Source organism: Polyodon spathula, chromosome 53 (assembly GCF_017654505.1).
Source record: "Polyodon spathula isolate WHYD16114869_AA chromosome 53, ASM1765450v1, whole genome shotgun sequence".
In the NCBI taxonomy this organism is placed as follows: Eukaryota; Metazoa; Chordata; class Actinopteri; order Acipenseriformes; family Polyodontidae; genus Polyodon; species Polyodon spathula.
Window position 1 is genome coordinate 1,349,091 of NC_054586.1, and position 19,683 is coordinate 1,368,773.

General features: G+C 43.1%; 1 protein-coding gene and 1 long non-coding RNA gene across 3 annotated transcripts in view; one reads left to right on the plus strand and one right to left on the minus strand.

Moving 5' to 3' along the window:
* LOC121307154 overlaps positions 1 to 1,490 on the minus strand; it is a 7,364-nt gene extending 5,874 nt beyond the window's left edge. For both annotated transcript variants that reach the window (XR_005948276.1, XR_005948275.1), the window contains exon 1: positions 1,427 to 1,490. This is a non-coding gene — a long non-coding RNA (uncharacterized LOC121307154). The remainder of the gene's footprint in view (positions 1 to 1,426) is intronic.
* Positions 1,491 to 1,679: 189 nt separating this feature from the next.
* On the plus strand, positions 1,680 to 17,711 carry nemp1 (nuclear envelope integral membrane protein 1). Its single transcript, XM_041239285.1, has 9 exons — positions 1,680 to 1,767; positions 3,515 to 3,636; positions 4,143 to 4,362; positions 4,889 to 4,961; positions 8,086 to 8,179; positions 9,813 to 9,927; positions 12,034 to 12,259; positions 13,616 to 13,789; positions 15,345 to 17,711. Exons 1-9 carry the CDS (start codon positions 1,683 to 1,685, stop codon positions 15,505 to 15,507), a joined length of 1,272 nt encoding a protein of 423 aa, XP_041095219.1. The 5' UTR covers positions 1,680 to 1,682; the 3' UTR covers positions 15,508 to 17,711.
* Positions 17,712 to 19,683: the final 1,972 nt, after the last annotated feature.

Below are 19,683 nucleotides of genomic sequence, written 5' to 3' on the forward strand. Positions count from 1 at the left end.
ACAGGCTGGATCACAGATAGTGTGTGTAATACAGGCTGGATCAGAGATAGTGTGTGTGTGTAATACAGGCTGGATCAGAGATAGTGTGTGTGTAATACAGGCTGGATCAAAGATAGTGTGTGTGTGTGTGTGTAATACAGGCTGGATCAGAGATAGTGTGTGTGTAATACAGGCTGGATCAGAGATAGTGTGTGTAATACAGGCTGGATCAGAGATAGTGTGTGTGTGTAATACAGGCTGGATCAGAGACAGTGTGTGTGTAATACAGGCTGGATCAAAGATAGTGTGTGTGTGTGTAATACAGGCTGGATCAGAGATAGTGTGTGTGTAATACAGGCTGGATCAGAGACAGTGTGTGTAATACAGGCTGGATCAGAGATACTGGATACTGTGTGTGTAATACAGGGTAATACAGGCTGGATCAGAGACTCTGTGTGTGTAATGCTGGTGACATCTGGTGATCTGCTGCTTCAGTTTCCTGTAGCTTTGCTGTGCACTGGATGCTGCTGAGATTCTAGAACCACACTTCAGCTGATCCAGCCTACATTCCACATGTATATACAGGCAACTAGAACTGAAGAGCAGCTCCTGAACTCACAGCAAGCACCTTAACAAGACCTGTCAATAATACAAATACAAACGAGAGACAGACAGAAAGAGAGAGATAGACAGAAAGAGAGAGAGGGGGGACTGATATAATACAATCTTAATTTTTTTATAGCGCCTTTCATAGTGGACCACCATCACAAAGCGCTTTACAAGATCTGAGACTATATAAGAACATATGAAAGTTTACAAACGAGAGGAGGCCATTCGGCCCATCTTGCTCGTTTGGTTGTCAGTAGCTTATTGATCCCAGAATCTCATCAAGCAGCTTCTTGAAGGATCCCAGGCTGTCAGCTTCAACAACATTACTGGGGAGTTGATTCCAGACCCTCACAATTCTCTGTGTAAAAAAGTGCCTCCTATTTTCTGTTCCGAATGCCCCTTTGTCTAATCTCCATTTGTGACCCCAATTGTTTATTTTTCCAGGTCGAAAGTCCCCTGGGTCGACACTATCAATACCTTTTAGTATTGTGAATCATGTCAAAAGTACAGGGACAACACAAAACGAATTCATTTAGTCTTTAGTTGGGCTTTCTTGCTGGCAATTCTTCTTATATGCTTAGTTTATTTTCACAAATGCCAGCTATACACAACAATGCTCAGCCAGTTGTGTCAGACGGTACCTAATGCACGATATAGCATTTAATATGTATTCTGCAGCACAAATGAGGTACTGTTGCGCCCCCTGTGGGCATAACACGGTTTTCAGGTTTGTTAACAGGATTTTATAAAAAAATAAATAAAATAATAATAATAATAATAATAATAATAATAATAATAATAATAATAATAATAATAATAATAATATATGATACGTTACCATGTTTCTCGAAAGTAAATATGTTTATCATTCTTCCCCTTTAGAACGATACGTTTGGTTGACGCTTTCGCTCATTAATTGGTTAAACCACCCGCCCAGCCCCGCCTTCTTTCTTGATTTTCGTTCCGTGGTTGGCTGACCGGTTAATCTGTGTTTCTGAAGTGCTTTCGAATGCAGATTCTCGATTTTGATTGGTTAAAGGCGTGTAGTTTGGTTGCCTGCGAGGGAATGACGTTTCTGTGTAGAACAGACTGTCATGGCGGGAGAGACAAGCTTCAGAACAGCGGCAGGACTGGTTTGGGTTTGTTTTACGATTAGCTGCCTTTTTTCAACCACTTCAGGTATGTTTTTTTGTTTATATGTAGCGTTTAACGTTTCAGTAAAATAGAAATGGTCTCGTTGCCATTAGCGACCCACTAACTAACTAACTAACTAACTAACTAACTAACTAACCGGCTCCAGCGAACTGCGGTGCAGCGATACTTTACTCTGCAGGTATTACGTTGTGGTACGTTTTATACTGCCAGAAACCTCTGAGTTTGACTACAACTAACCCGTGAGAATTAGCCCGGGCTACAACTAACCCGTGAGAATTAGCCCGGGCTACAGCTAACCCGTGAGAATTAGCCCGGGCTACAACTAACCCGTGAGAATTAGCCCGGGCTACAGCTAACCCGTGAGAATTAGCCCGGGCTACAACACACCCTATTTGGACAAACTTTTTTTTGCACTTGTCCGTGATCAATGAACTTGCAGTCTTCTTGGATGTGTCTGTCTTTGCATGGAATATGCAGAGTGCTTTCCCGTTATTTAGGGGTGTGTATGTATATATATATATGTGTGTGTGTGTGTATATTTTTTCAAATGTCCTAATTTTATACACGTTCTTTAAATTGAGGTGCACACTTGTCAAACTTCTTTTTATATGGTCCTCTTATAATTAAAGGTAGTGATTCACTCCATATTATCTTTATTATTTAAAACATTGATGTTTATAATATATTAAAAACCTTGTTGTGTTAGACACCCCCGAGATACACACGTTGTCCAGGCTTGCTCTAAGCAAGATTATTGGTTTGTAGTGTATACATGTATACATTTTTGTTCTATTATTGTTCAGTAAACATTGCTAATTTTGTTTACATCAGTCTTTTTTTCCCCTGTATCTTTTACAGTACATTCACAAATGCATGTCTTACTGTTGATTTAGCTTAGATTAGTTATCATACAATGCTATGTAGAGTGCTGGGGTGAGAATTGACCCGGGCTAATGTTCACCCTCTCAGAAGAGTACTGAGGTGAGAATTGGCCTGACAGGGTGAGGATTAGCCTAGGACAGAATTCACAGGGGTGAGGATTATCCTCTAACACCGTCACTGCAGCTGACAGTGCTGAGACTCTTCATACCCAGCGCCAAGAGGCTTATGCGAGTGTGTGCTGGCAATGTGATCTAAATACAGTACCTTTACACTAAATACAAATACATAACGTGGTTATGTGGGTATTTTATTTAATTGTAATTAAATGTGTGTGTGTGTGTGTCAATCTATACATAATACCCCTAGCTCTGATATTATTGAAAACCAGGTTGTGACTCGTTTGTATCCTGTAGCATAAAGCAAGGCAGGCGGAAAGTTTATTAATGAAAATGCACCCTCAAAATAAGCCCGAGCCAGCTGTGAGGTGGAGAAAGGGGAGAATGAAGCAAGACAACAGTGTAAACTAAACTTTCCCCTGCCTCTTTCACCAGCTCACACTGCTTATTCACACTTGTGGTGTTTTCACTCCTTAATAGATTTTCTTTTCAGTACGGAGTGTGCACTGACAGCAAGTCCATTTAAAATCTGCTTGATTTGAAGCAAAGAAAAAAAAAAGGATCTTATCCCAGTTTGTATTGAATAGTTTTCTCTTAATTAGGATTCAGAGACAGCGTAACTACCATTTAACATTAAACAGAAACTATAAACCAAAAAGTTTAAGCCCTAGGTGTATTAGAAGGAGGGTTTTTATTTTTCTCAATTTCCCAGGAATGTTTGTGTTTGAAGTTTGAAGTTTGAACACTTCTCTGGTGTGATTGATTCTTCGCAGGTAGCTCGCTGTTGATAATCCCCATCAAGGATGGAGAGATCATCAGGCAGCCGGAGCCTGGACACTTCTGCTACAGCAACAAGCTGGTACCAGGCTGGAAGGAGACCTGGACCAGAATCCAGGTACCCCCCCCCCCCAAAAAAAAAGACAAAATAACCGCCATTACACTACTGTTATCCCACAAACCACTGAACAAGAAAGGGTTGACCTGATCACCTAGAAAACTGTGTAAGCATGAGCAGTGTGCTTCAGTTACACACAGGCTCAGAACTGCATGCGAGCCCCTTGTACAATACTGCAGTGCATCCTAAAGAAACAGCACTTACTGAGGATTACTCTTGACGACTTCTCGGAGGTTACAAAAATTCCCAATATGGTAAAGTTTAAATGTGTTTAATCTTGAATCCCAAACATTTAGCGAATTCAATTTGAAATCACTGTTGGTTCCAGATTCATATCCTTTTTTGTATCGTGATATTGTTGAAACATATTCCTGAAAATATCAGGCGCTGTTTTTACTGATCTGAATGGGTGTAGCCATGCTGCTTGTGAAGTGTTCCTCTAACCCAGAACAGCTGAAGCGATTGGAAATGCCAGGGTGTTTACATGATGCTTTCTTGTGAATTAGATCGAAGTGCGTAGCTCTCAGAAGTTTAAGGTGACGGTGGTGGAGGATGAAGAGAAGTTGAAGGAGCTGGAGCAGTTTAACTTCTGGAACCTGTTTCACTATTTCATCAAAGAAAGATCCAATGAGACGACCATCGGCGTGAACCTCTTCAGCAGCAAGACCTGCTTCAAAGTGGAGCCCTCTGACAAAACCTCCGGCTACACCATCGCGGTCACTCGCAGTAAGAACCTTACCAGCCAGTTATCTCAGTCTTTGCATGTTTCTGGAGATGCGCTTATCTAATTGTGATTGAACAGTTCACTGCTTGTTCTTCTGTTCAGCACGGCTGTCATGTCATGGTCATCGTCATCTCGTTTCTCATCATATTAATAGCTCTGATTTTGAATTTACACGCACACTGGGGGGTGAATGGTACTGACTTGGTTTATTGGATTTGTTTTACTGCTTGGATATATTTGAGAGCTCCTTCATTGGCACATTAGGAGGGGCAGTAAAACGACGAGACCTCTTCCCGAAAGCACGTGCATGTTTAAATGAATTCTTATACTGGAATGTTCATCAGACCCATTTAAACAACGAGGCTCCTTACCACACAAACTTGTGAGTGGTTTGGCTTCATTTATTTGCAATGGTACATAGTAAACCTGTGATGCGTCTGTAGAGGGAGTCACGTTCCCATCACTGCATTTCCTAGATGGACGACCTCTTTTACAAGAGTAGTGTTAATGAACTGTGTTCCTCTCCAGGGTTTGATCCTTACCTGTTCCTGGTGTTCCTGGCTGGCTTGTTGCTGTTTTTCTGTGCAGACACACTCAGCAGGTAATCATTTTGGTTTGGATTATTGATGGACTGTTCCATATCTTTGCTTACAACAATGACTGTTTGCTACAATAGCTATATGATCCTTAAATACTCAAGAACTTTACGTGTAAGGCTGACACCTTTACATGTGTACACCCCAGTTTAGTTTACTACCAATAAACATTTATAAAGTCCATTCGCTATAAACCAATAAGCAGCTGGCAAGTCCGTATCGCTTTTCTGGCACACCGTTTCATTGTGTTGGTGACACTCTGGTTCATTGTGTTGCAATCACACCCTGACTCGGTGACAGTCTGGTTCATTGTGTTGCAATCACACCCTGACTCGGTGACAGTCTGGTTCATTGTGTTGCAATCACACCCTGACTCGGTGACAGTCTGGTTCATTGTGTTGCAATCACACCCTGACTCGGTGACAGTCTGGTTCATTGTGTTGCAATCACACCCTGACTCGGTGACAGTCTGGTTCATTGTGTTGCAATCACACCCTGACTCGGTGACAGTCTGGTTCATTGTGTTGCAATCACACCCTGACTCGGTGACAGTCTGGTTCAGTCTGGTTCATTGTGTTGCAATCACACCCTGACTCGGTGACAGTCTGGTTCATTGTGTTGCAATCACACCCTGACTCGGTGACAGTCTGGTTCATTGTGTTGCAATCACACCCTGACTCGGTGACAGTCTGGTTCATTGTGTTGCAATCACACCCTGACTCGGTGACAGTCTGGTTCATTGTGTTGCAATCACACCCTGACTCGGTGACAGTCTGGTTCATTGTGTTGCAATCACACCCTGACTCGGTGACAGTCTGGTTCATTGTGTTGCAATCACACCCTGACTCGGTGACAGTCTGGTTCATTGTGTTGCAATCACACCCTGACTCAGTGACAGTCTGGTTCATTGTGTTGCACACCCTGACTCGGTGACAGTCTGGTTCATTGTGTTGCAATCACACCCTGACTCGGTGACAGTCTGGTTCATTGTGTTGCAATCACACCCTGACTCGGTGGCACTCCGGTTCATTACGACACATGCTTGTGTGCCAGCACTGCTGTGTAAGCTCCTGTTAACAGATCCACAATGCACCTGACCAGACTCCACTTCCTGCCAAATGAGTAATGGCTTTTGGAGTGTAAATTGCCTCACTGATGCAATCTTGACATTTAAAAAAAATATATTTTTTCATCTCTAATCGGAAAAGTAGACCATATAGGGGAAAAAAGTGTGCAAAGTTAAATTAAGAGTTTTGTTTCAAATGACGGTGTGTTTTTGTAAATCTAAAGCAGTTGTATTGACAACAACATGTTTTTATTCTTAATATGCTTGTGTGAGCTACCTGTAGGTTTGCAGAGTGTTTGAAGTGCTATGCAGCTCAGTGTGGTGCTTTGTGTTGATTAGACATGAGGTTTTCCCAGTGCTCTACTCCGACGCATCTAATTTCAATCCCCTTTCATTATGTATCTAACGCACATTTCTACCTTAATGCTATAGTAAATGTGAACTAATGTTAACCCCTTCTAGACGGCAAACAGTGAGCTCTCGGGGAAGGTGGAATGGAATAAACACTGAGCTCTCAGGGAAGGTGGAATGGAATAAACACTGAGCTCTCAGGGAAGGTGGAATGGAATAAACAGTGATCTCTCGGGAAGGTGGAATGGAATAAACACTGAGCTCTCGGGAAGGTGGAACGGAATAAACACTGAGCTCTCGGGGAAGGTGGAATGGAATAAACACTGAGCTCTCAGGGAAGGTGGAATGGAATAAACAGTGATCTCTCGGGAAGGTGGAATGGAATAAACACTGAGCTCTCGGGGAAGGTGGAACGGAATAAACACTGAGCTCTCGGGAAGGTGGAATGGAATAAACACTGAGCTCTCGGGGAAGGTGGAACGGAATAAACACTGAGCTCTCGGGGAAGGTGGAACGGAATAAACACTGAGCTCTTGGGGAAGGTGGAACGGAATAAACACTGAGCTCTCGGGGAAGGTGGAACGGAATAAACACTGAGCTCTTGGGGAAGGTGGAACGGAATAAACACTGAGCTCTCGGGGAAGGTGGAACGGAATAAACACTGAGCTCTCGGGGAAGGTGGAACGGAATAAACACTGAGCTCTCGGGGAAGGTGGAACGGAATAAACACTGAGCGGGGAAGGTGGAACGGAATAAACACTGAGCTCTCGGGGAAGGTGGAACGGAATAAACACTGAGCTCTCGGGGAAGGTGGAACGGAATAAACACTGAGCTCTCGGGAAGGTGGAACGGAATAAACACTGAGCTCTCGGGGAAGGTGGAACGGAATAAACACTGAGCTCCCGGGAAGGTGGAACGGAATAAACACTGAGCTCCCGGGAAGGTGGAACGGAATAAACACTGAGCTCCCGGGAAGGTGGAACGGAATAAACACTGAGCTCTCGGGGAAGGTGGAACGGAATAAACACTGAGCTCCCGGGAAGGTGGAACGGAATAAACACTGAGCTCTCGGGAAGGTGGAACGGAATAAACACTGAGCTCTCGGGAAGGTGGAACGGAATAAACACTGAGCTCTCGGGAAGGTGGAACGGAATAAACACTGAGCTCTCGGGAAGGTGGAATGTGTAGCAAGAGAAACAGCGATGCGTTTTGCCGTTTGTTTACACGCCATTTTTTTTGGATGAGGTGCACTCGTGGAAATCGGAATACAAAACAAGGCAATGATGTGACAGCAGTTCTGGAAAGATTTAATAAACCAATCGGTGCGTCTCGCTCGCAATGACACGTCGCATTTGAAAAGACTGAATAAACTATTTGAGTTATTAGGTAACAAAACAGTACTGTATCAGCTGTGAATGAATCGCTAGGTTTTAGGCGGCGCATGTCCAATGGGAAAAATCAGTTTCCCCACAAGGGTGTTCTCTTAGGAGGTGGAGACTATAGTAATTGTCTTGGATTTGCATAGAAAACAGATTCCTTTATACATGCTTTGGTTTAACCTAAAGTCTAGATGACTTTAATATAGTATCATATTTAGTTTATGAAACGTGTTAATAGACAGCTCTTCTGATTTTAATATTCTGGTATTTGTACGTAGCCTTATTTATCTCCTATGTATTTGTTTATTTGTGTTTGTTTCTTTGTTGGTGCAGAAGTCCAGCTTTCTTCTACTCTGCTGGTATCAGTACAGGAATGATTGCATCACTCATCGTCCTGGTTTTCATTGTAGCCAGGCTCCTCCCCAAGGTGAGTACAGTGTCCACTATTAAGCAGCTATTGCAGGACAAAGGTGTTTCTGAACAGAATAAAACAATGTTGATAGTGCAGAACTTTACTTTGTTCTCGCAGCTGTATGATAGTTGTATTTCATTCATTTGCTACCCCTTGACCTGGCTTGTGTCCTGTTATAGGCCCACCCTTTCATCTGTGCTTCAGACAGTGCAGCTGGGAGCCCTGCAGGGGCTGTGTGCATCAGACAGTACAGCTGGGAGCCCTGCGGGGGCTGTGCGCGACTCACAGTGCAGCTGGGAGCCCTGCGGGGGCTGTGCGCTTCAGACAGTGCAGCTGGGAGCCCTGCGGGGGCTGTGCGCGTCGGACAGTGCAGCTGGGAGCCCTGCGGGGGCTGTGCGCGTCGGACAGTGCAGCTGGGAGCCCTGCGGGGGCTGTGCGCGTCGGACAGTGCAGCTGGGAGCCCTGCGGGGGCTGTGCGCGTCGGACAGTGCAGCTGGGAGCCCTGCGGGGGCTGTGCGCGTCGGACAGTGCAGCTGGGAGCCCTGCGGGGGCTGTGCGCGTCGGACAGTGCAGCTGGGAGCCCTGCGGGGGCTGTGCGCGTCGGACAGTGCAGCTGGGAGCCCTGCGGGGGCTGTGCGCGTCGGACAGTGCAGCTGGGAGCCCTGCGGGGGCTGTGCGCGTCGGACAGTGCAGCTGGGAGCCCTGCGGGGGCTGTGCGCGTCGGACAGTGCAGCTGGGAGCCCTGCGGGGGCTGTGCGCTTCGGACAGTGCAGCTGGGAGCCCTGCGGGGGCTGTGCGCTTCGGACAGTGCAGCTGGGAGCCCTGCGGGGGCTGTGCGCGTCGGACAGTGCAGCTGGGAGCCCTGCGGGGGCTGTGCGCTTCGGACAGTGCAGCTGGGAGCCCTGCGGGGGCTGTGCGCTTCGGACAGTGCAGCTGGGAGCCCTGCGGGGGCTGTGCGCTTCGGACAGTGCAGCTGGGAGCCCTGCGGGGGCTGTGCGCTTCGGACAGTGCAGCTGGGAGCCCTGCGGGGGCTGTGCGCTTCGGACAGTGCAGCTGGGAGCCCTGCGAGGGCTGTGCATTTCAGACAGTGCTGGCAGACTCTGGTTGATGGAGGTAGCTGTGGCACTTGGTAGAAAGATCCGCCATGTTTGAACTGAATTCGTATCAATTGTCTAATTTAAAAATGCAGAACATGGAAACCAGAAAACTCTTCAACAGTGCAACTCGCACCTTGCGTGTAAAAGCACTTTTTATATCGTCTTGCTAGAAAATGGCGTCGGAGGAGGGAGAGTGGGTTCGATAGCTGGATCTTCAAAGAGTTTCTCAAACTTTCGCCCGACTGCACGGTTCAGGGTATTTACGTGGTGGGTCTGGAGCTGTTGAGTAATACATGAATGGATATCTGTTCTCTGATTGGCTGAAACAACCCGGATGGTTCCATATTCAATATGTACTTATGAGGCTATAGTGCAAACTGAATCAGAAGACGCATTTTAAAGCAGTGTTTCGTAAATCTAAGGAAGGAAACAGTAACAGAAGATATTGTCAGTTTGCTTTTACTTGCAATCCTTGCACGGCCCTTTCTCTGCATTGGACAGGATTGTTGCGTCATGTCATGTGACAGGTTTTGTTCTTGGTTTCCCTGCAGAAAAGTCCCTTCTATGTGCTGCTGGTGGGAGGCTGGTCCTTCTCTCTGTATCTCATCCAGCTGGTGTTCAGGAACCTGCAGCACCTCATCAAGCAGCACTGGCAGTACGTCACAGGTCAGCTTCTGATTGCACTGAGCCTTGAAGGCATTGCAGACACGCTGCAAAACGTGGAATACCGCGGGCGTCAAAACCTTTGTGGGAATGAACGTTCTTTTAGTTGTGGTTCACCGCTTTCTAATTTTGAAGTATTGTGTGACCATCCCTGTGGCATCTGTGGTGTAGGAACCGATTCCTTAAAATCCAAGTGTGCTTCAGTGTTTCAGTTTTTAAACTTCATCATTCAAGCAGTGTTAGTCTATTAGAAATGAATAATCACATTACAACTGAAGACCATTGATTTTAATGACTTTCCCAATCAATTAACAGAATCTTAAATGGCGGAGGGTGCTTCTAAAGATGTTCTATATTCCCAAGATTCTCAACTCTGGCTTTACTTCCGGCACACAAGGGATCGTGGGATATAAAGAGCGCTCCAGGGCTGTTTTTTATATAGAATGTGTCTCTGGGGAGGGTCAGATTTGTTGCCCAGGGCCCACAGAAGAAATATATTAACCTGGCGAATGGTGACCTAACATAATTGATAAGAAAAACAAACTTTTCTGAACACAGTCCTTCATCCGCTCAAGTGCAGTGAAGATCATGTGCTATATAAAGCACTGTGTGATTGACATGTAGCAAAGCACTTGATTTACTGCAGCATGGTAAAAGTAATATTTTGCTATAATAATACAAATGTACTTGTGCTACTGCAGTTGCTATTTAATGCTGTAGTGAAGTATGTGAGATGCATTAAATAACTGGCCTGATTGATTCAGGAATTCCAAATTCTCTTGTATATAAAAAAAAAAAAAAAAGTTCTCCAACACAATGTAATGAAGTTACAAAACGATAATTCATTGAGAGTCTTTGTTTTATGAATGTTTTTTATAGTTGCAGGGAAGTTACAGTAGTAAATGATCGAAGTGATATTCGAGTAAATGTTAAACTAAATGTATAAAAAGTGATGTCTAATTCCAATAAATCCACGTTTTACAATTGTGAATGCCATGTGAAACTCTCTGCTTTCAGCCAAAAGACAGCAGCTTGCAACATCATCAGAGCGTTCCTTTCACCACAGTACTACAAGTTAATCATTATCTTAGCCACAAATATTTTAAAACCTGTCAAATTACAAGTAATGTATGTATATGAACCATTAGCTGGCATGAATCATTTTCAGTAAATGACATTGTTGATACATTGTATTAATGGTCTTTTAAATAACATTTCATGTTGCCAGCAAACAGGTGTGATTGATCGATCGTATATTTAATCAATTAAAAAATGTCAAAATTAAGACCCCCAATATAATCGAACCATTTAATCTTTTGTTGTGTAGTATATAGTACTTCTCTGCGATGAGGACTGTGGTGAATTTTCTGGGAAAAAGCTAGTTTTCCGCAATCAGAAAAAATAAATTCTCTGATTTTTTTAAAAATAAATAAATCTGCGTTATTCCACAATTAAAATAAAAGGCTAAAATTGAGTCAGTACTTATTTATTGGCACACTTTCAGATTTGAAGGAAGTTGCAAGCTCACCAGTGTGTCATCAATCAATAATAAACAAATGCACTATTTTACTGTAAACATTACAATACGCCTGTGTAGGAATAATAACCAGAAAGTGTTCCTATTAGTTTATCTCGAGTTGCTCTGTCACCTGGATGAGTGGAAGCAGCTTGTTGAGTAGTGAAGAAGCACTGGATAGTGAAGTAAACTGCAGCTTCCCTTCAGTATGACTGTGACCGTGTGCCTCGTTCAGCCTTCACCTCTATGCACGAGAAGCACTTTTAATCAACAAGTATGTTTACTAACTTTAAAGCAGAATTGCCAGTGTTGATTATATTGATAAGTGTATTGATTTGGTTATCAAGTGTAAAACTAAAAATTCTCAGACAGCATAAAAATTCAGTGTTCTTCCGTGTTATTCTGCAGCAATTGGATTCTTAGCAGCCCTGATGATAACACACAAGACAGGATAGCAGAGGTGTTCTGATAATCAAAGTTTCTTAGTATTTGAGAATTGTACAAAAAAAAAAAGTCGGGACCTTATTTAAGCGTGGTATGAAAGAGGGCAATGAGATGCTTTTTAACTCTGGCGTGTTTGTGTTGCTTTGTAGGCTATGTGATGCTGGTGGGCTTCCTGAGCTTCGCTGTGTGCTACAGGCACGGCCCCCTGGTGGAGGAGCGCAGTATTAACCTGCTGAACTGGGTGCTGCAGTTGCTTGGTCTCCTCCTGCTCTACGCAGGGATCCAGGTCCAGCAGGTGGCAGTGGCGCTCATCATCGCTGCAGTGTGCGCCAAGAATCTGGAGTACCCTGTCCGACTGGGCATCGCAGTGCACGGGTATGCTTCACACTGCTCAGGATAGCACAGTGCATGGGTATGCTTCACGCTGCTCAGGATAGCACAGTGCATGGGTATGCTTCACACTGCTCAGGATAGCACAGTGCATGGGTATGCTTCACACTGCTCAGGATAGCACAGTGCATGGGTATGCTTCACACTGCTCAGGATAGCACAGTGCATGGGTATGCTTCACACTGCTCAGGATAGCACAGTGCATGGGTATGCTTCACACTGCTCAGGATAGCACAGTGCATGGGTATGCTTCACACTGCTCAGGATAGCACAGTGCATGGGTATGCTTCACACTGCTCAGGATAGCACAGTGCATGGGTATGCTTCACACTGCTCAGGATAGCACAGTGCATGGGTATGCTTCACACTGCTCAGGATAGCACAGTGCATGGGTATGCTTCACACTGCTCAGGATAGCACAGTGCATGGGTATGCTTCACACTGCTCAGGATAGCACAGTGCATGGGTATGCTTCACACTGCTCAGGATAGCACAGTGCATGGGTATGCTTCACACTGCTCAGGATAGCACAGTGCATGGGTATGCTTCACACTGCTCAGGATAGCACAGTGCATGGGTATGCTTCACACTGCTCAGGATAGCACAGTGCGTAGGTATGCTTCACACTGCTCAGGATAGCACAGTGCGTAGGTATGCTTCACACTGCTCAGGATAGCACAGTGCGTGGGTTTGCTTCACACTGCTCAGGATAGCACAGTGCATGGGTATGCTTCACACTGCTCAGGATAGCACAGTGCATGGGCAGCCTTCACACTGATCAGGATAGGGCTTCAAATTATGAGATTGTGTGGCATCAGCCACAATATGTAGAATTCCTAGTCAGTAAATTAGCTTTCAATATTTTGTATACCCCATTCTTAAGATTACAACTTTTTTCCTCTTTGAACTTTTAGAACAACTTGCTTGCTTTTGTATGTAAGAGTACTTTTCCTTCTGAACTACACTGCAACCTCATGCACACTGGATACAAAAGGAAGCGCTCCACAAGTCCGCTTACTTGTTCATTGGGTTAATGTACCATTAGGAAAACTTTGCAGAATCATATTTTTGTTTTATCTATATAGTGCCTTTCACAATAAAAATAAACCAAAAACTTGCTGTATTGTAAGACAGTGCTGTCAATACCAGAGATTAAGGGCTGAGTGGAGTGCTTTTCATGAAAACAGGGCAAAGAGCACAGCGCTCGACAGGTAGCACGGGGCTGTTTGGATAATTAAAGCAGCTGTAGATGTATTTTTAGACTTGCTATTGTAATGGTCTCTCTGGACCTGATTTGAGTGCGGGTTGTGAAACACAGCGTGATATTGTATTGTGGTTTAGTAAGCTGCGGCGCTGGACAGCCAAGCCCGAGCCCCCTCGACTGCTAACTGAAGAGGAGTATCGGAAGCAGGGAGAGGTGGAGACACAGCGTGCCCTGGAGGAACTCAGAGAGTACTGCAACAGCCCTGACTTCAGTGCCTGGAGAGCTATCTCTAGGATAGGCTCGCCCAAAAGGTAAGTGTGTCTAGTGTGCATTTAGAAGTGAAGGTGGAGAAAACACTGTAGCTGCACTGTTTGTATTAACCGAATATGAAATGAAGAGATTGCTGTGAATAATGTGCATTTTCATTCTGCCAGTGCAATCCTTGTGTTGTGCTGTTTTAGACCCATGTGTGTGACCCATGCTTTCACAACCTCAAATACTTCTCAGAAATTTAAATATCAGCTGCAGATATAAACTCATCTGAAAAACAAATACAAGGTTTTCTGGATAAGTTTGAACTCACGCCAGTGTTTTTGTGACCCAGGGATTGCAGTCCATTGTATCATTAGTCCTATTGCCAGCAACGCTGCAAACTAGAAATCCTGAACACCACTGTTCCACCGGTAAGAGAGGCAACAAGAGTACTCGTGGTTTGCAAGATAGGTTTTTTTTTTAAGGGTGATTTATAACCAAAAAGTTTAAACCCAAAGAAAGTCAAAATGTATTGGTTTCTCATTCCATATCATGTAAGGGTAGACAAGCTTTCATTGTATGTACAGTATTGGGAGATGTAAAATATCATTTCTAGGAAAGAAACTTTTTAAATAGCTGAAGGGCTTTTGCCCAAAACATCCCGAAAATAAGATTTTTTTTAATCTTTTAAACTTTTTGTGTATGTTTAAAAACCTTTTCTTTCATATTATTTTATACATATATGACATGAATCTAATAGTTTTTTCCATAATAGTAATCTATCGGACTAATGCAGTGTTAACAGCAGCAATTGACTCAAGCCATATGAATGGTGATTGTACTATTGAAGATGAAATGCGCCCCAGTCCTTCACTTGAATAAGGGGATTGGTCTTCAAGGGCAGCATAGGGCTAAGCTTTGAGTGCTCAACTCCGTTTGTAAAAGTTACTTTGTTACAAGATTGCAGCTGAAAAGAAACAGGATAGGTTGGGAAACAAATATTATATTTATTCACAATTGATAACACAAAAATGGCTGAATAGCAGCAGCAGCTATTGTTGGAGATGTGCCTCGCTATGTTAGATACAGCACCATTTCTGAAAAGGATTAATAGGACAAAAACTAAACTTCAAGAGAATACTGTTGCCTGGTTGTAATCCCGGTGCAGGTACTGTGTGTACAGTGCAGAGCACGCAGGATACACAGAGAAGCTCCTTTTGAACAGTCTGGGAAGTTTTAGCTCGGGTCACTTATTCGCTCATTATGGTGCGTTTACCCTGGCTGTTTATAGTAAACTATACTTCCTTGTATGTTTCTCTATCGCTAGAGGGGCACTGAATTAAAATCCTTTTCCATTTCCCAATTGAATTACTTGGCACTGAACACCATGGCTTGTTTTTTGTTTTTCCACTATGCCGATATCAGAAGCAGCATGCCTCTCATTTAATAAAGGCACGATTGTGGCATCTATAGATCTACGACGGAGAGGAGGCCATTCAGCCCGTCATTCCTGAACCAGATGAGCAGTGATGATGTGAATGGCCTCCTCGTTCTTACCCTTCAGAGCTTGTATTGTTTGCTTTGTATTGCTCTAATGCTGTTGTGCTGGCGCAGGTTTGCTGAGTTCGTGGAGGGCGGATCTCACCTGATCCCCAGCGAGGTGTCGATTCACGAGCAGGAGTACGGACTGGGGGGATCCTACTTCGAGCAGGAGCTCTTTGAAAACCAGGAGGAAGAAGAGATGATTCCCCTGCAGGGAAATCACAACTCTGTGTGAAAAACACCAAGACTGAACTCCACACCTCCGCCTGGGTCAAAATAACCTTAATCCACAAGAGGGGGGGGGTGTCTCTCTCCAGGGTAAACTCAACTGTTGCTTTCAGATTCTGTGTGCTGAAAGCTACTTTGACAGTCTGAGTTAAGATGGAGATCCTGATTTAAACTTCTTAACCTCCTGTCCTCTCAACTGGTGCTGACATTTGTGCTTTGAGTTATTTTAAAAGGTAAAAGAGCGAACACTGCTGTGAGATTATCTGCTTCAGCAGGGGGTGGTACAAATTGTTGACAAGCAGTCTGAACAGTTTTTTAGTGATTACTTGTGAATGTGAACACACGAAGATAACTGAAACAAGAGCTTTTGTGTTGAAAGGATAAAGTGATTGTTGCTAAGAGAACTGGTTCCATACCTGTTCTCCACCATGCACACCCATTTCCAATATACATCTCCTGATGTGCACTTCTGAAAAACACATTGCAGCAAACATGTATCTTTATTTAAAAACAGACCTGCTTGGTTAAAGAGTTTGCAAGCCGTGCTTTTCAAGTTGAACTTCCTGGAGCATTTACCCTGGAGAATGAAATTATCACCACCCTGTCAGGGCTGCCTTTGTGTGTGTGTGTGTGTGTGTGTGAGAGTGATAGTGTGTGTGTAAGTAACCAGCATCCTCATCCAGTGACTGGCGGTCTTTACAGCTAGTAAGAAGCGTTGACTATGAAGACACTACTGGGGTGAAATGACCAAAGAAATAAAGCAGAGTTCCTGGAGGACAAGGTCTGGTTCAGTAGCTGATCTCATGGTTTAAAAAGTCCATCTTTGCTAAAACACGTGTTTATTTAAAAACTGCTAATTTGAGACCATTTTAGTGAATAGAAGGTATGATTTAGAAAATTGACTTTTTGCTACAACCACTAAGTTTCAATTGGCCAAAATATCCAACAGTTCAGCCTAGTTTTCTTAAGACTTTTTTTTTCTTCTCTTGGTGAAAATATGAACTTGGCATATCTGGGGGCAAGACTCCACTAAAGGATAGTCCAGTTATTTTCCCCCACACCATTTTGACAGAGCCGTTCAAGTTGTTCTGTATGTGCCTGGAGACCAATGCACTGTAATTCTGCCTAATATTCATTATAGTATTTCAAATGAACATTCTGCCTTAAGTTTTTTATGGCCACCGACAAGCATGTTGTATTAAACACAATGTAAACATGCCTAAACGGCTACCTTCCTTACTTCATGCTCTTCCAAATGCATGCAGAAGCTTTACAGCCCAATACTGTTTCACTGTCCAGTGGTTACCTACTCTTATTCAGCTCTTATTTCTTGTTTGGAAATGATACTTTTTCTCTCCATTGTTTTTTAGTATGATCACAGTTGCATTTTTAAATTTGCATCGCGTTCCATGTTGAGATGAAAGCAGCGATGATCAATTAGCAACTGTTAGTCAGTTTTCTGTTTTATGTTTGAATTGGAGACATGTCATTTCTTACAGCCCCACGTGGGGGATTGAAAATCTTAGAAATACTGGGGGGGGGGGGGTGAATTCAATGAGAAACATTCTGAGTAGAAGTCTCTTTCAGTTTCTTTAAACATCTGAAGACCTTGTGAAAACTTCTAGTTTGAAACGTTCGTCATTGAATTTTACTTTCTTTTAGTGTTTCTAAATCTGGAACTATTTAGTGTTCAGTAGTTATGGAGGATTTAAAAACTTTGTATCTTCTCTTTGAGCCTCATGTCCTCTCCAGAGCCATGATCTTGCTAAGACAAAGGAATAGGAGTCCTTCATCACAAGCCAGTCCAGACCTGCCATGTTCCTCGGCCATCGCCTTGTTATTTTTATAAGGTTCAATGTGTGCTTTGTGTGTCTCTTGCTATGGTTTTGTTTAGTCGTATCCATTAATAGCTATTCCTTCATGTAGATTTTTTCATACACATGTAGAGACTGCCATTGCAGGCTGTTGTAAACTTGCAAGAAAACCTGGAATTTCTCCATTCCAGTTCCAGCAACTGTCAGTGAAAGTTGAAATGATATCTGGAGTGTCGTGTTCACGAAGGCTTGGAGCTGAGAATGACTGGTTTAACAGAGAGTGGTGTGACCTGTCTGAGCAGAGTTACTGAGGCAGCTGGCTTGCTTTTGTGTTGTTTTGTTATTTCTTTAAATATTTCATTATTTTGTATGTTAATGTTCTTGTGTGTGTAATATATGAAATATATTACACGTTTTTTTAATTTTTTTTTTTTTTTTTTTTTTTTTTTTTAAAAACTCCTATCTGAAAACACACACATTTTGACCTCTTGCAGATGGTTTAAATTCATGTTTTGCTAATATAACTCTCAAATGTCAAAGGCCAATCTTTTACCATTTTGTTCTTCCTTTATATACTGTTACTCTAAAGAAAGCTCTTCTACTGTAGTTAATAATTTTGCGTCGTCTTCTAGTTTCAAGTGACGCTGTTCTGGCATGTCCCCCTGACCGTTTAAAAAAGCAACACATACCTTTAGTAACCCACTGTAATGCACTGTGCTGCTCTACATGCAGTAAAACCACTGCAATGCACTGTGCTATTCACTGGGCACCATGGGGCTGTTCGAATAGTTTTGGGGGAAGGGGGCAGGTGACCCCTGACCCCCCCAATTTGAGAACCACTTGTAAGCTGTTGCTGTTGTTAATATCAACACCATGTATAGAGTGTTTGGTATTACTAAATCCAGTTGGAATGGAATGGGCCAGGTCTATGAAGGTCTGTCAAAAACCTGATGTTTGTTTAAGACAAACAAAAAAGCAGTTGTGATTTAGTAGGTCTTTGCAAATTTACATATTTGGACAGTTTGATTTGATGCACATTTCGTGTTTTCTGCTTTTTAAAAGTTGTTATTCAGACACCTTTTTTATTACAGAAATTTTATAAATAAATGTTTATTTTTTAATAAACTTGTATTTTGTACTTTCAATTCATTACATTTTTTATGCCTTTAAATAAAGGCATAAAAAATTACTTTTTGAATGTGTAATAAAAACAAAAGAAAGTATATTTATATAAGGCTTTTTTAAATGTATTTTATTTTTATATATGTCTATGTATATATGCATGCATGCATGTATCGCCCTGCTCTACCAGAAAAAGGAAAAAAAAATGTAAGATCGCTTTGAGTCCATGACGTCGGCAAGGAAAGAGAAAGGTGCGGCGTATATCAGATCCAGGAGCTCCGGTTTGATGAAGGCAGATTTCAGATCTGCTTGCTGTGGTGTTATACAGCTCTGGAGAATCAGAAATCAGAACCACCAGCTTTTCCTCATTGTTTTTTTTTTTTCCTCACAAAGGTGCCTCCTACTTTCCCCTGACTGGTTGCTGGTAGTTTACGTCACGGCGCGCGAAAGTTGAAAATATTTGATCTCCTGCGCGCTTCTCTGCGGTGCCGCTTTGCGGGATCGCCTTCATTGACAATTCCTTTTGCCGTGCCGCGTCCGGTGTGAACAGCCCTTAAGGTAGCATGTGGTCCAGGCAGGCACTTCAGATTGATCTCAAAACTTACAGGATTCAAGTCATTCAGCATCAACATGACTCGGTAACCTATTCCATCCCCCCACCATTCTGTGTGAAGACTTGTCTCCTTAAAAAGGTAAACAGAATAGGCAGCCACAAAACTGAGATTAGGGTGAGGCTTTCATTGACTGTTGTACCTCTCAGACCCCTTACTCACTACGTATCTTGATAGCACTGAATAATCATCTCTTTGAAAAGCAAGATGTGCCACAAATGCAGTATGCCCCTCAGCGTTACTCCTCTATACAATACCCGTCTAACTCAGCCCCTCTACAACCTGGCATTCTGTGTATCGCGGCGTCATTTTTAGGTTCTGACCGAATCCCTACTGAAATGAATGGTGTGATTCCCTCAACAGTCTATTCTGGAATCCTGCAGGATTTGGAATTCTGGTTGCCTGAAGTCAATGAAAGTTTGACTGTGCAGGCCGGCACCTCATCTTGCGATATTTCTTTTTTTTTCAATAGGTTTATGATCCAGTGTGATGCATAAATACACATCTGTCTTGTGGGATGGAGCAGTATAAAAATGAACACAGTACTGTATTACAGGGATAGTACTTTACAGTATGTACAGTGTGCTTCATTCAGGGATCATTTATCTCTATTTCATTCAGGAACAGTATTCAATT

What these genes read in the sequence shown, in the direction of transcription:
- nemp1 (XM_041239285.1), top strand. Translation starts at nt 1,683, where the DNA reads ATGGCGGGAGAGACAAGCTTCAGAACAGCGGCAGGACTGGTTTGGGTT. An exon ending in TGTGCAGACACACTCAGCAG is followed by an intron (nt 4,962 to 8,085) that starts GTAATCATTTTG and finishes TTGTTGGTGCAG; the next exon opens with AAGTCCAGCTTTCTTCTACT. An exon ending in TAGCCAGGCTCCTCCCCAAG is followed by an intron (nt 8,180 to 9,812) that starts GTGAGTACAGTG and finishes GTTTCCCTGCAG; the next exon opens with AAAAGTCCCTTCTATGTGCT.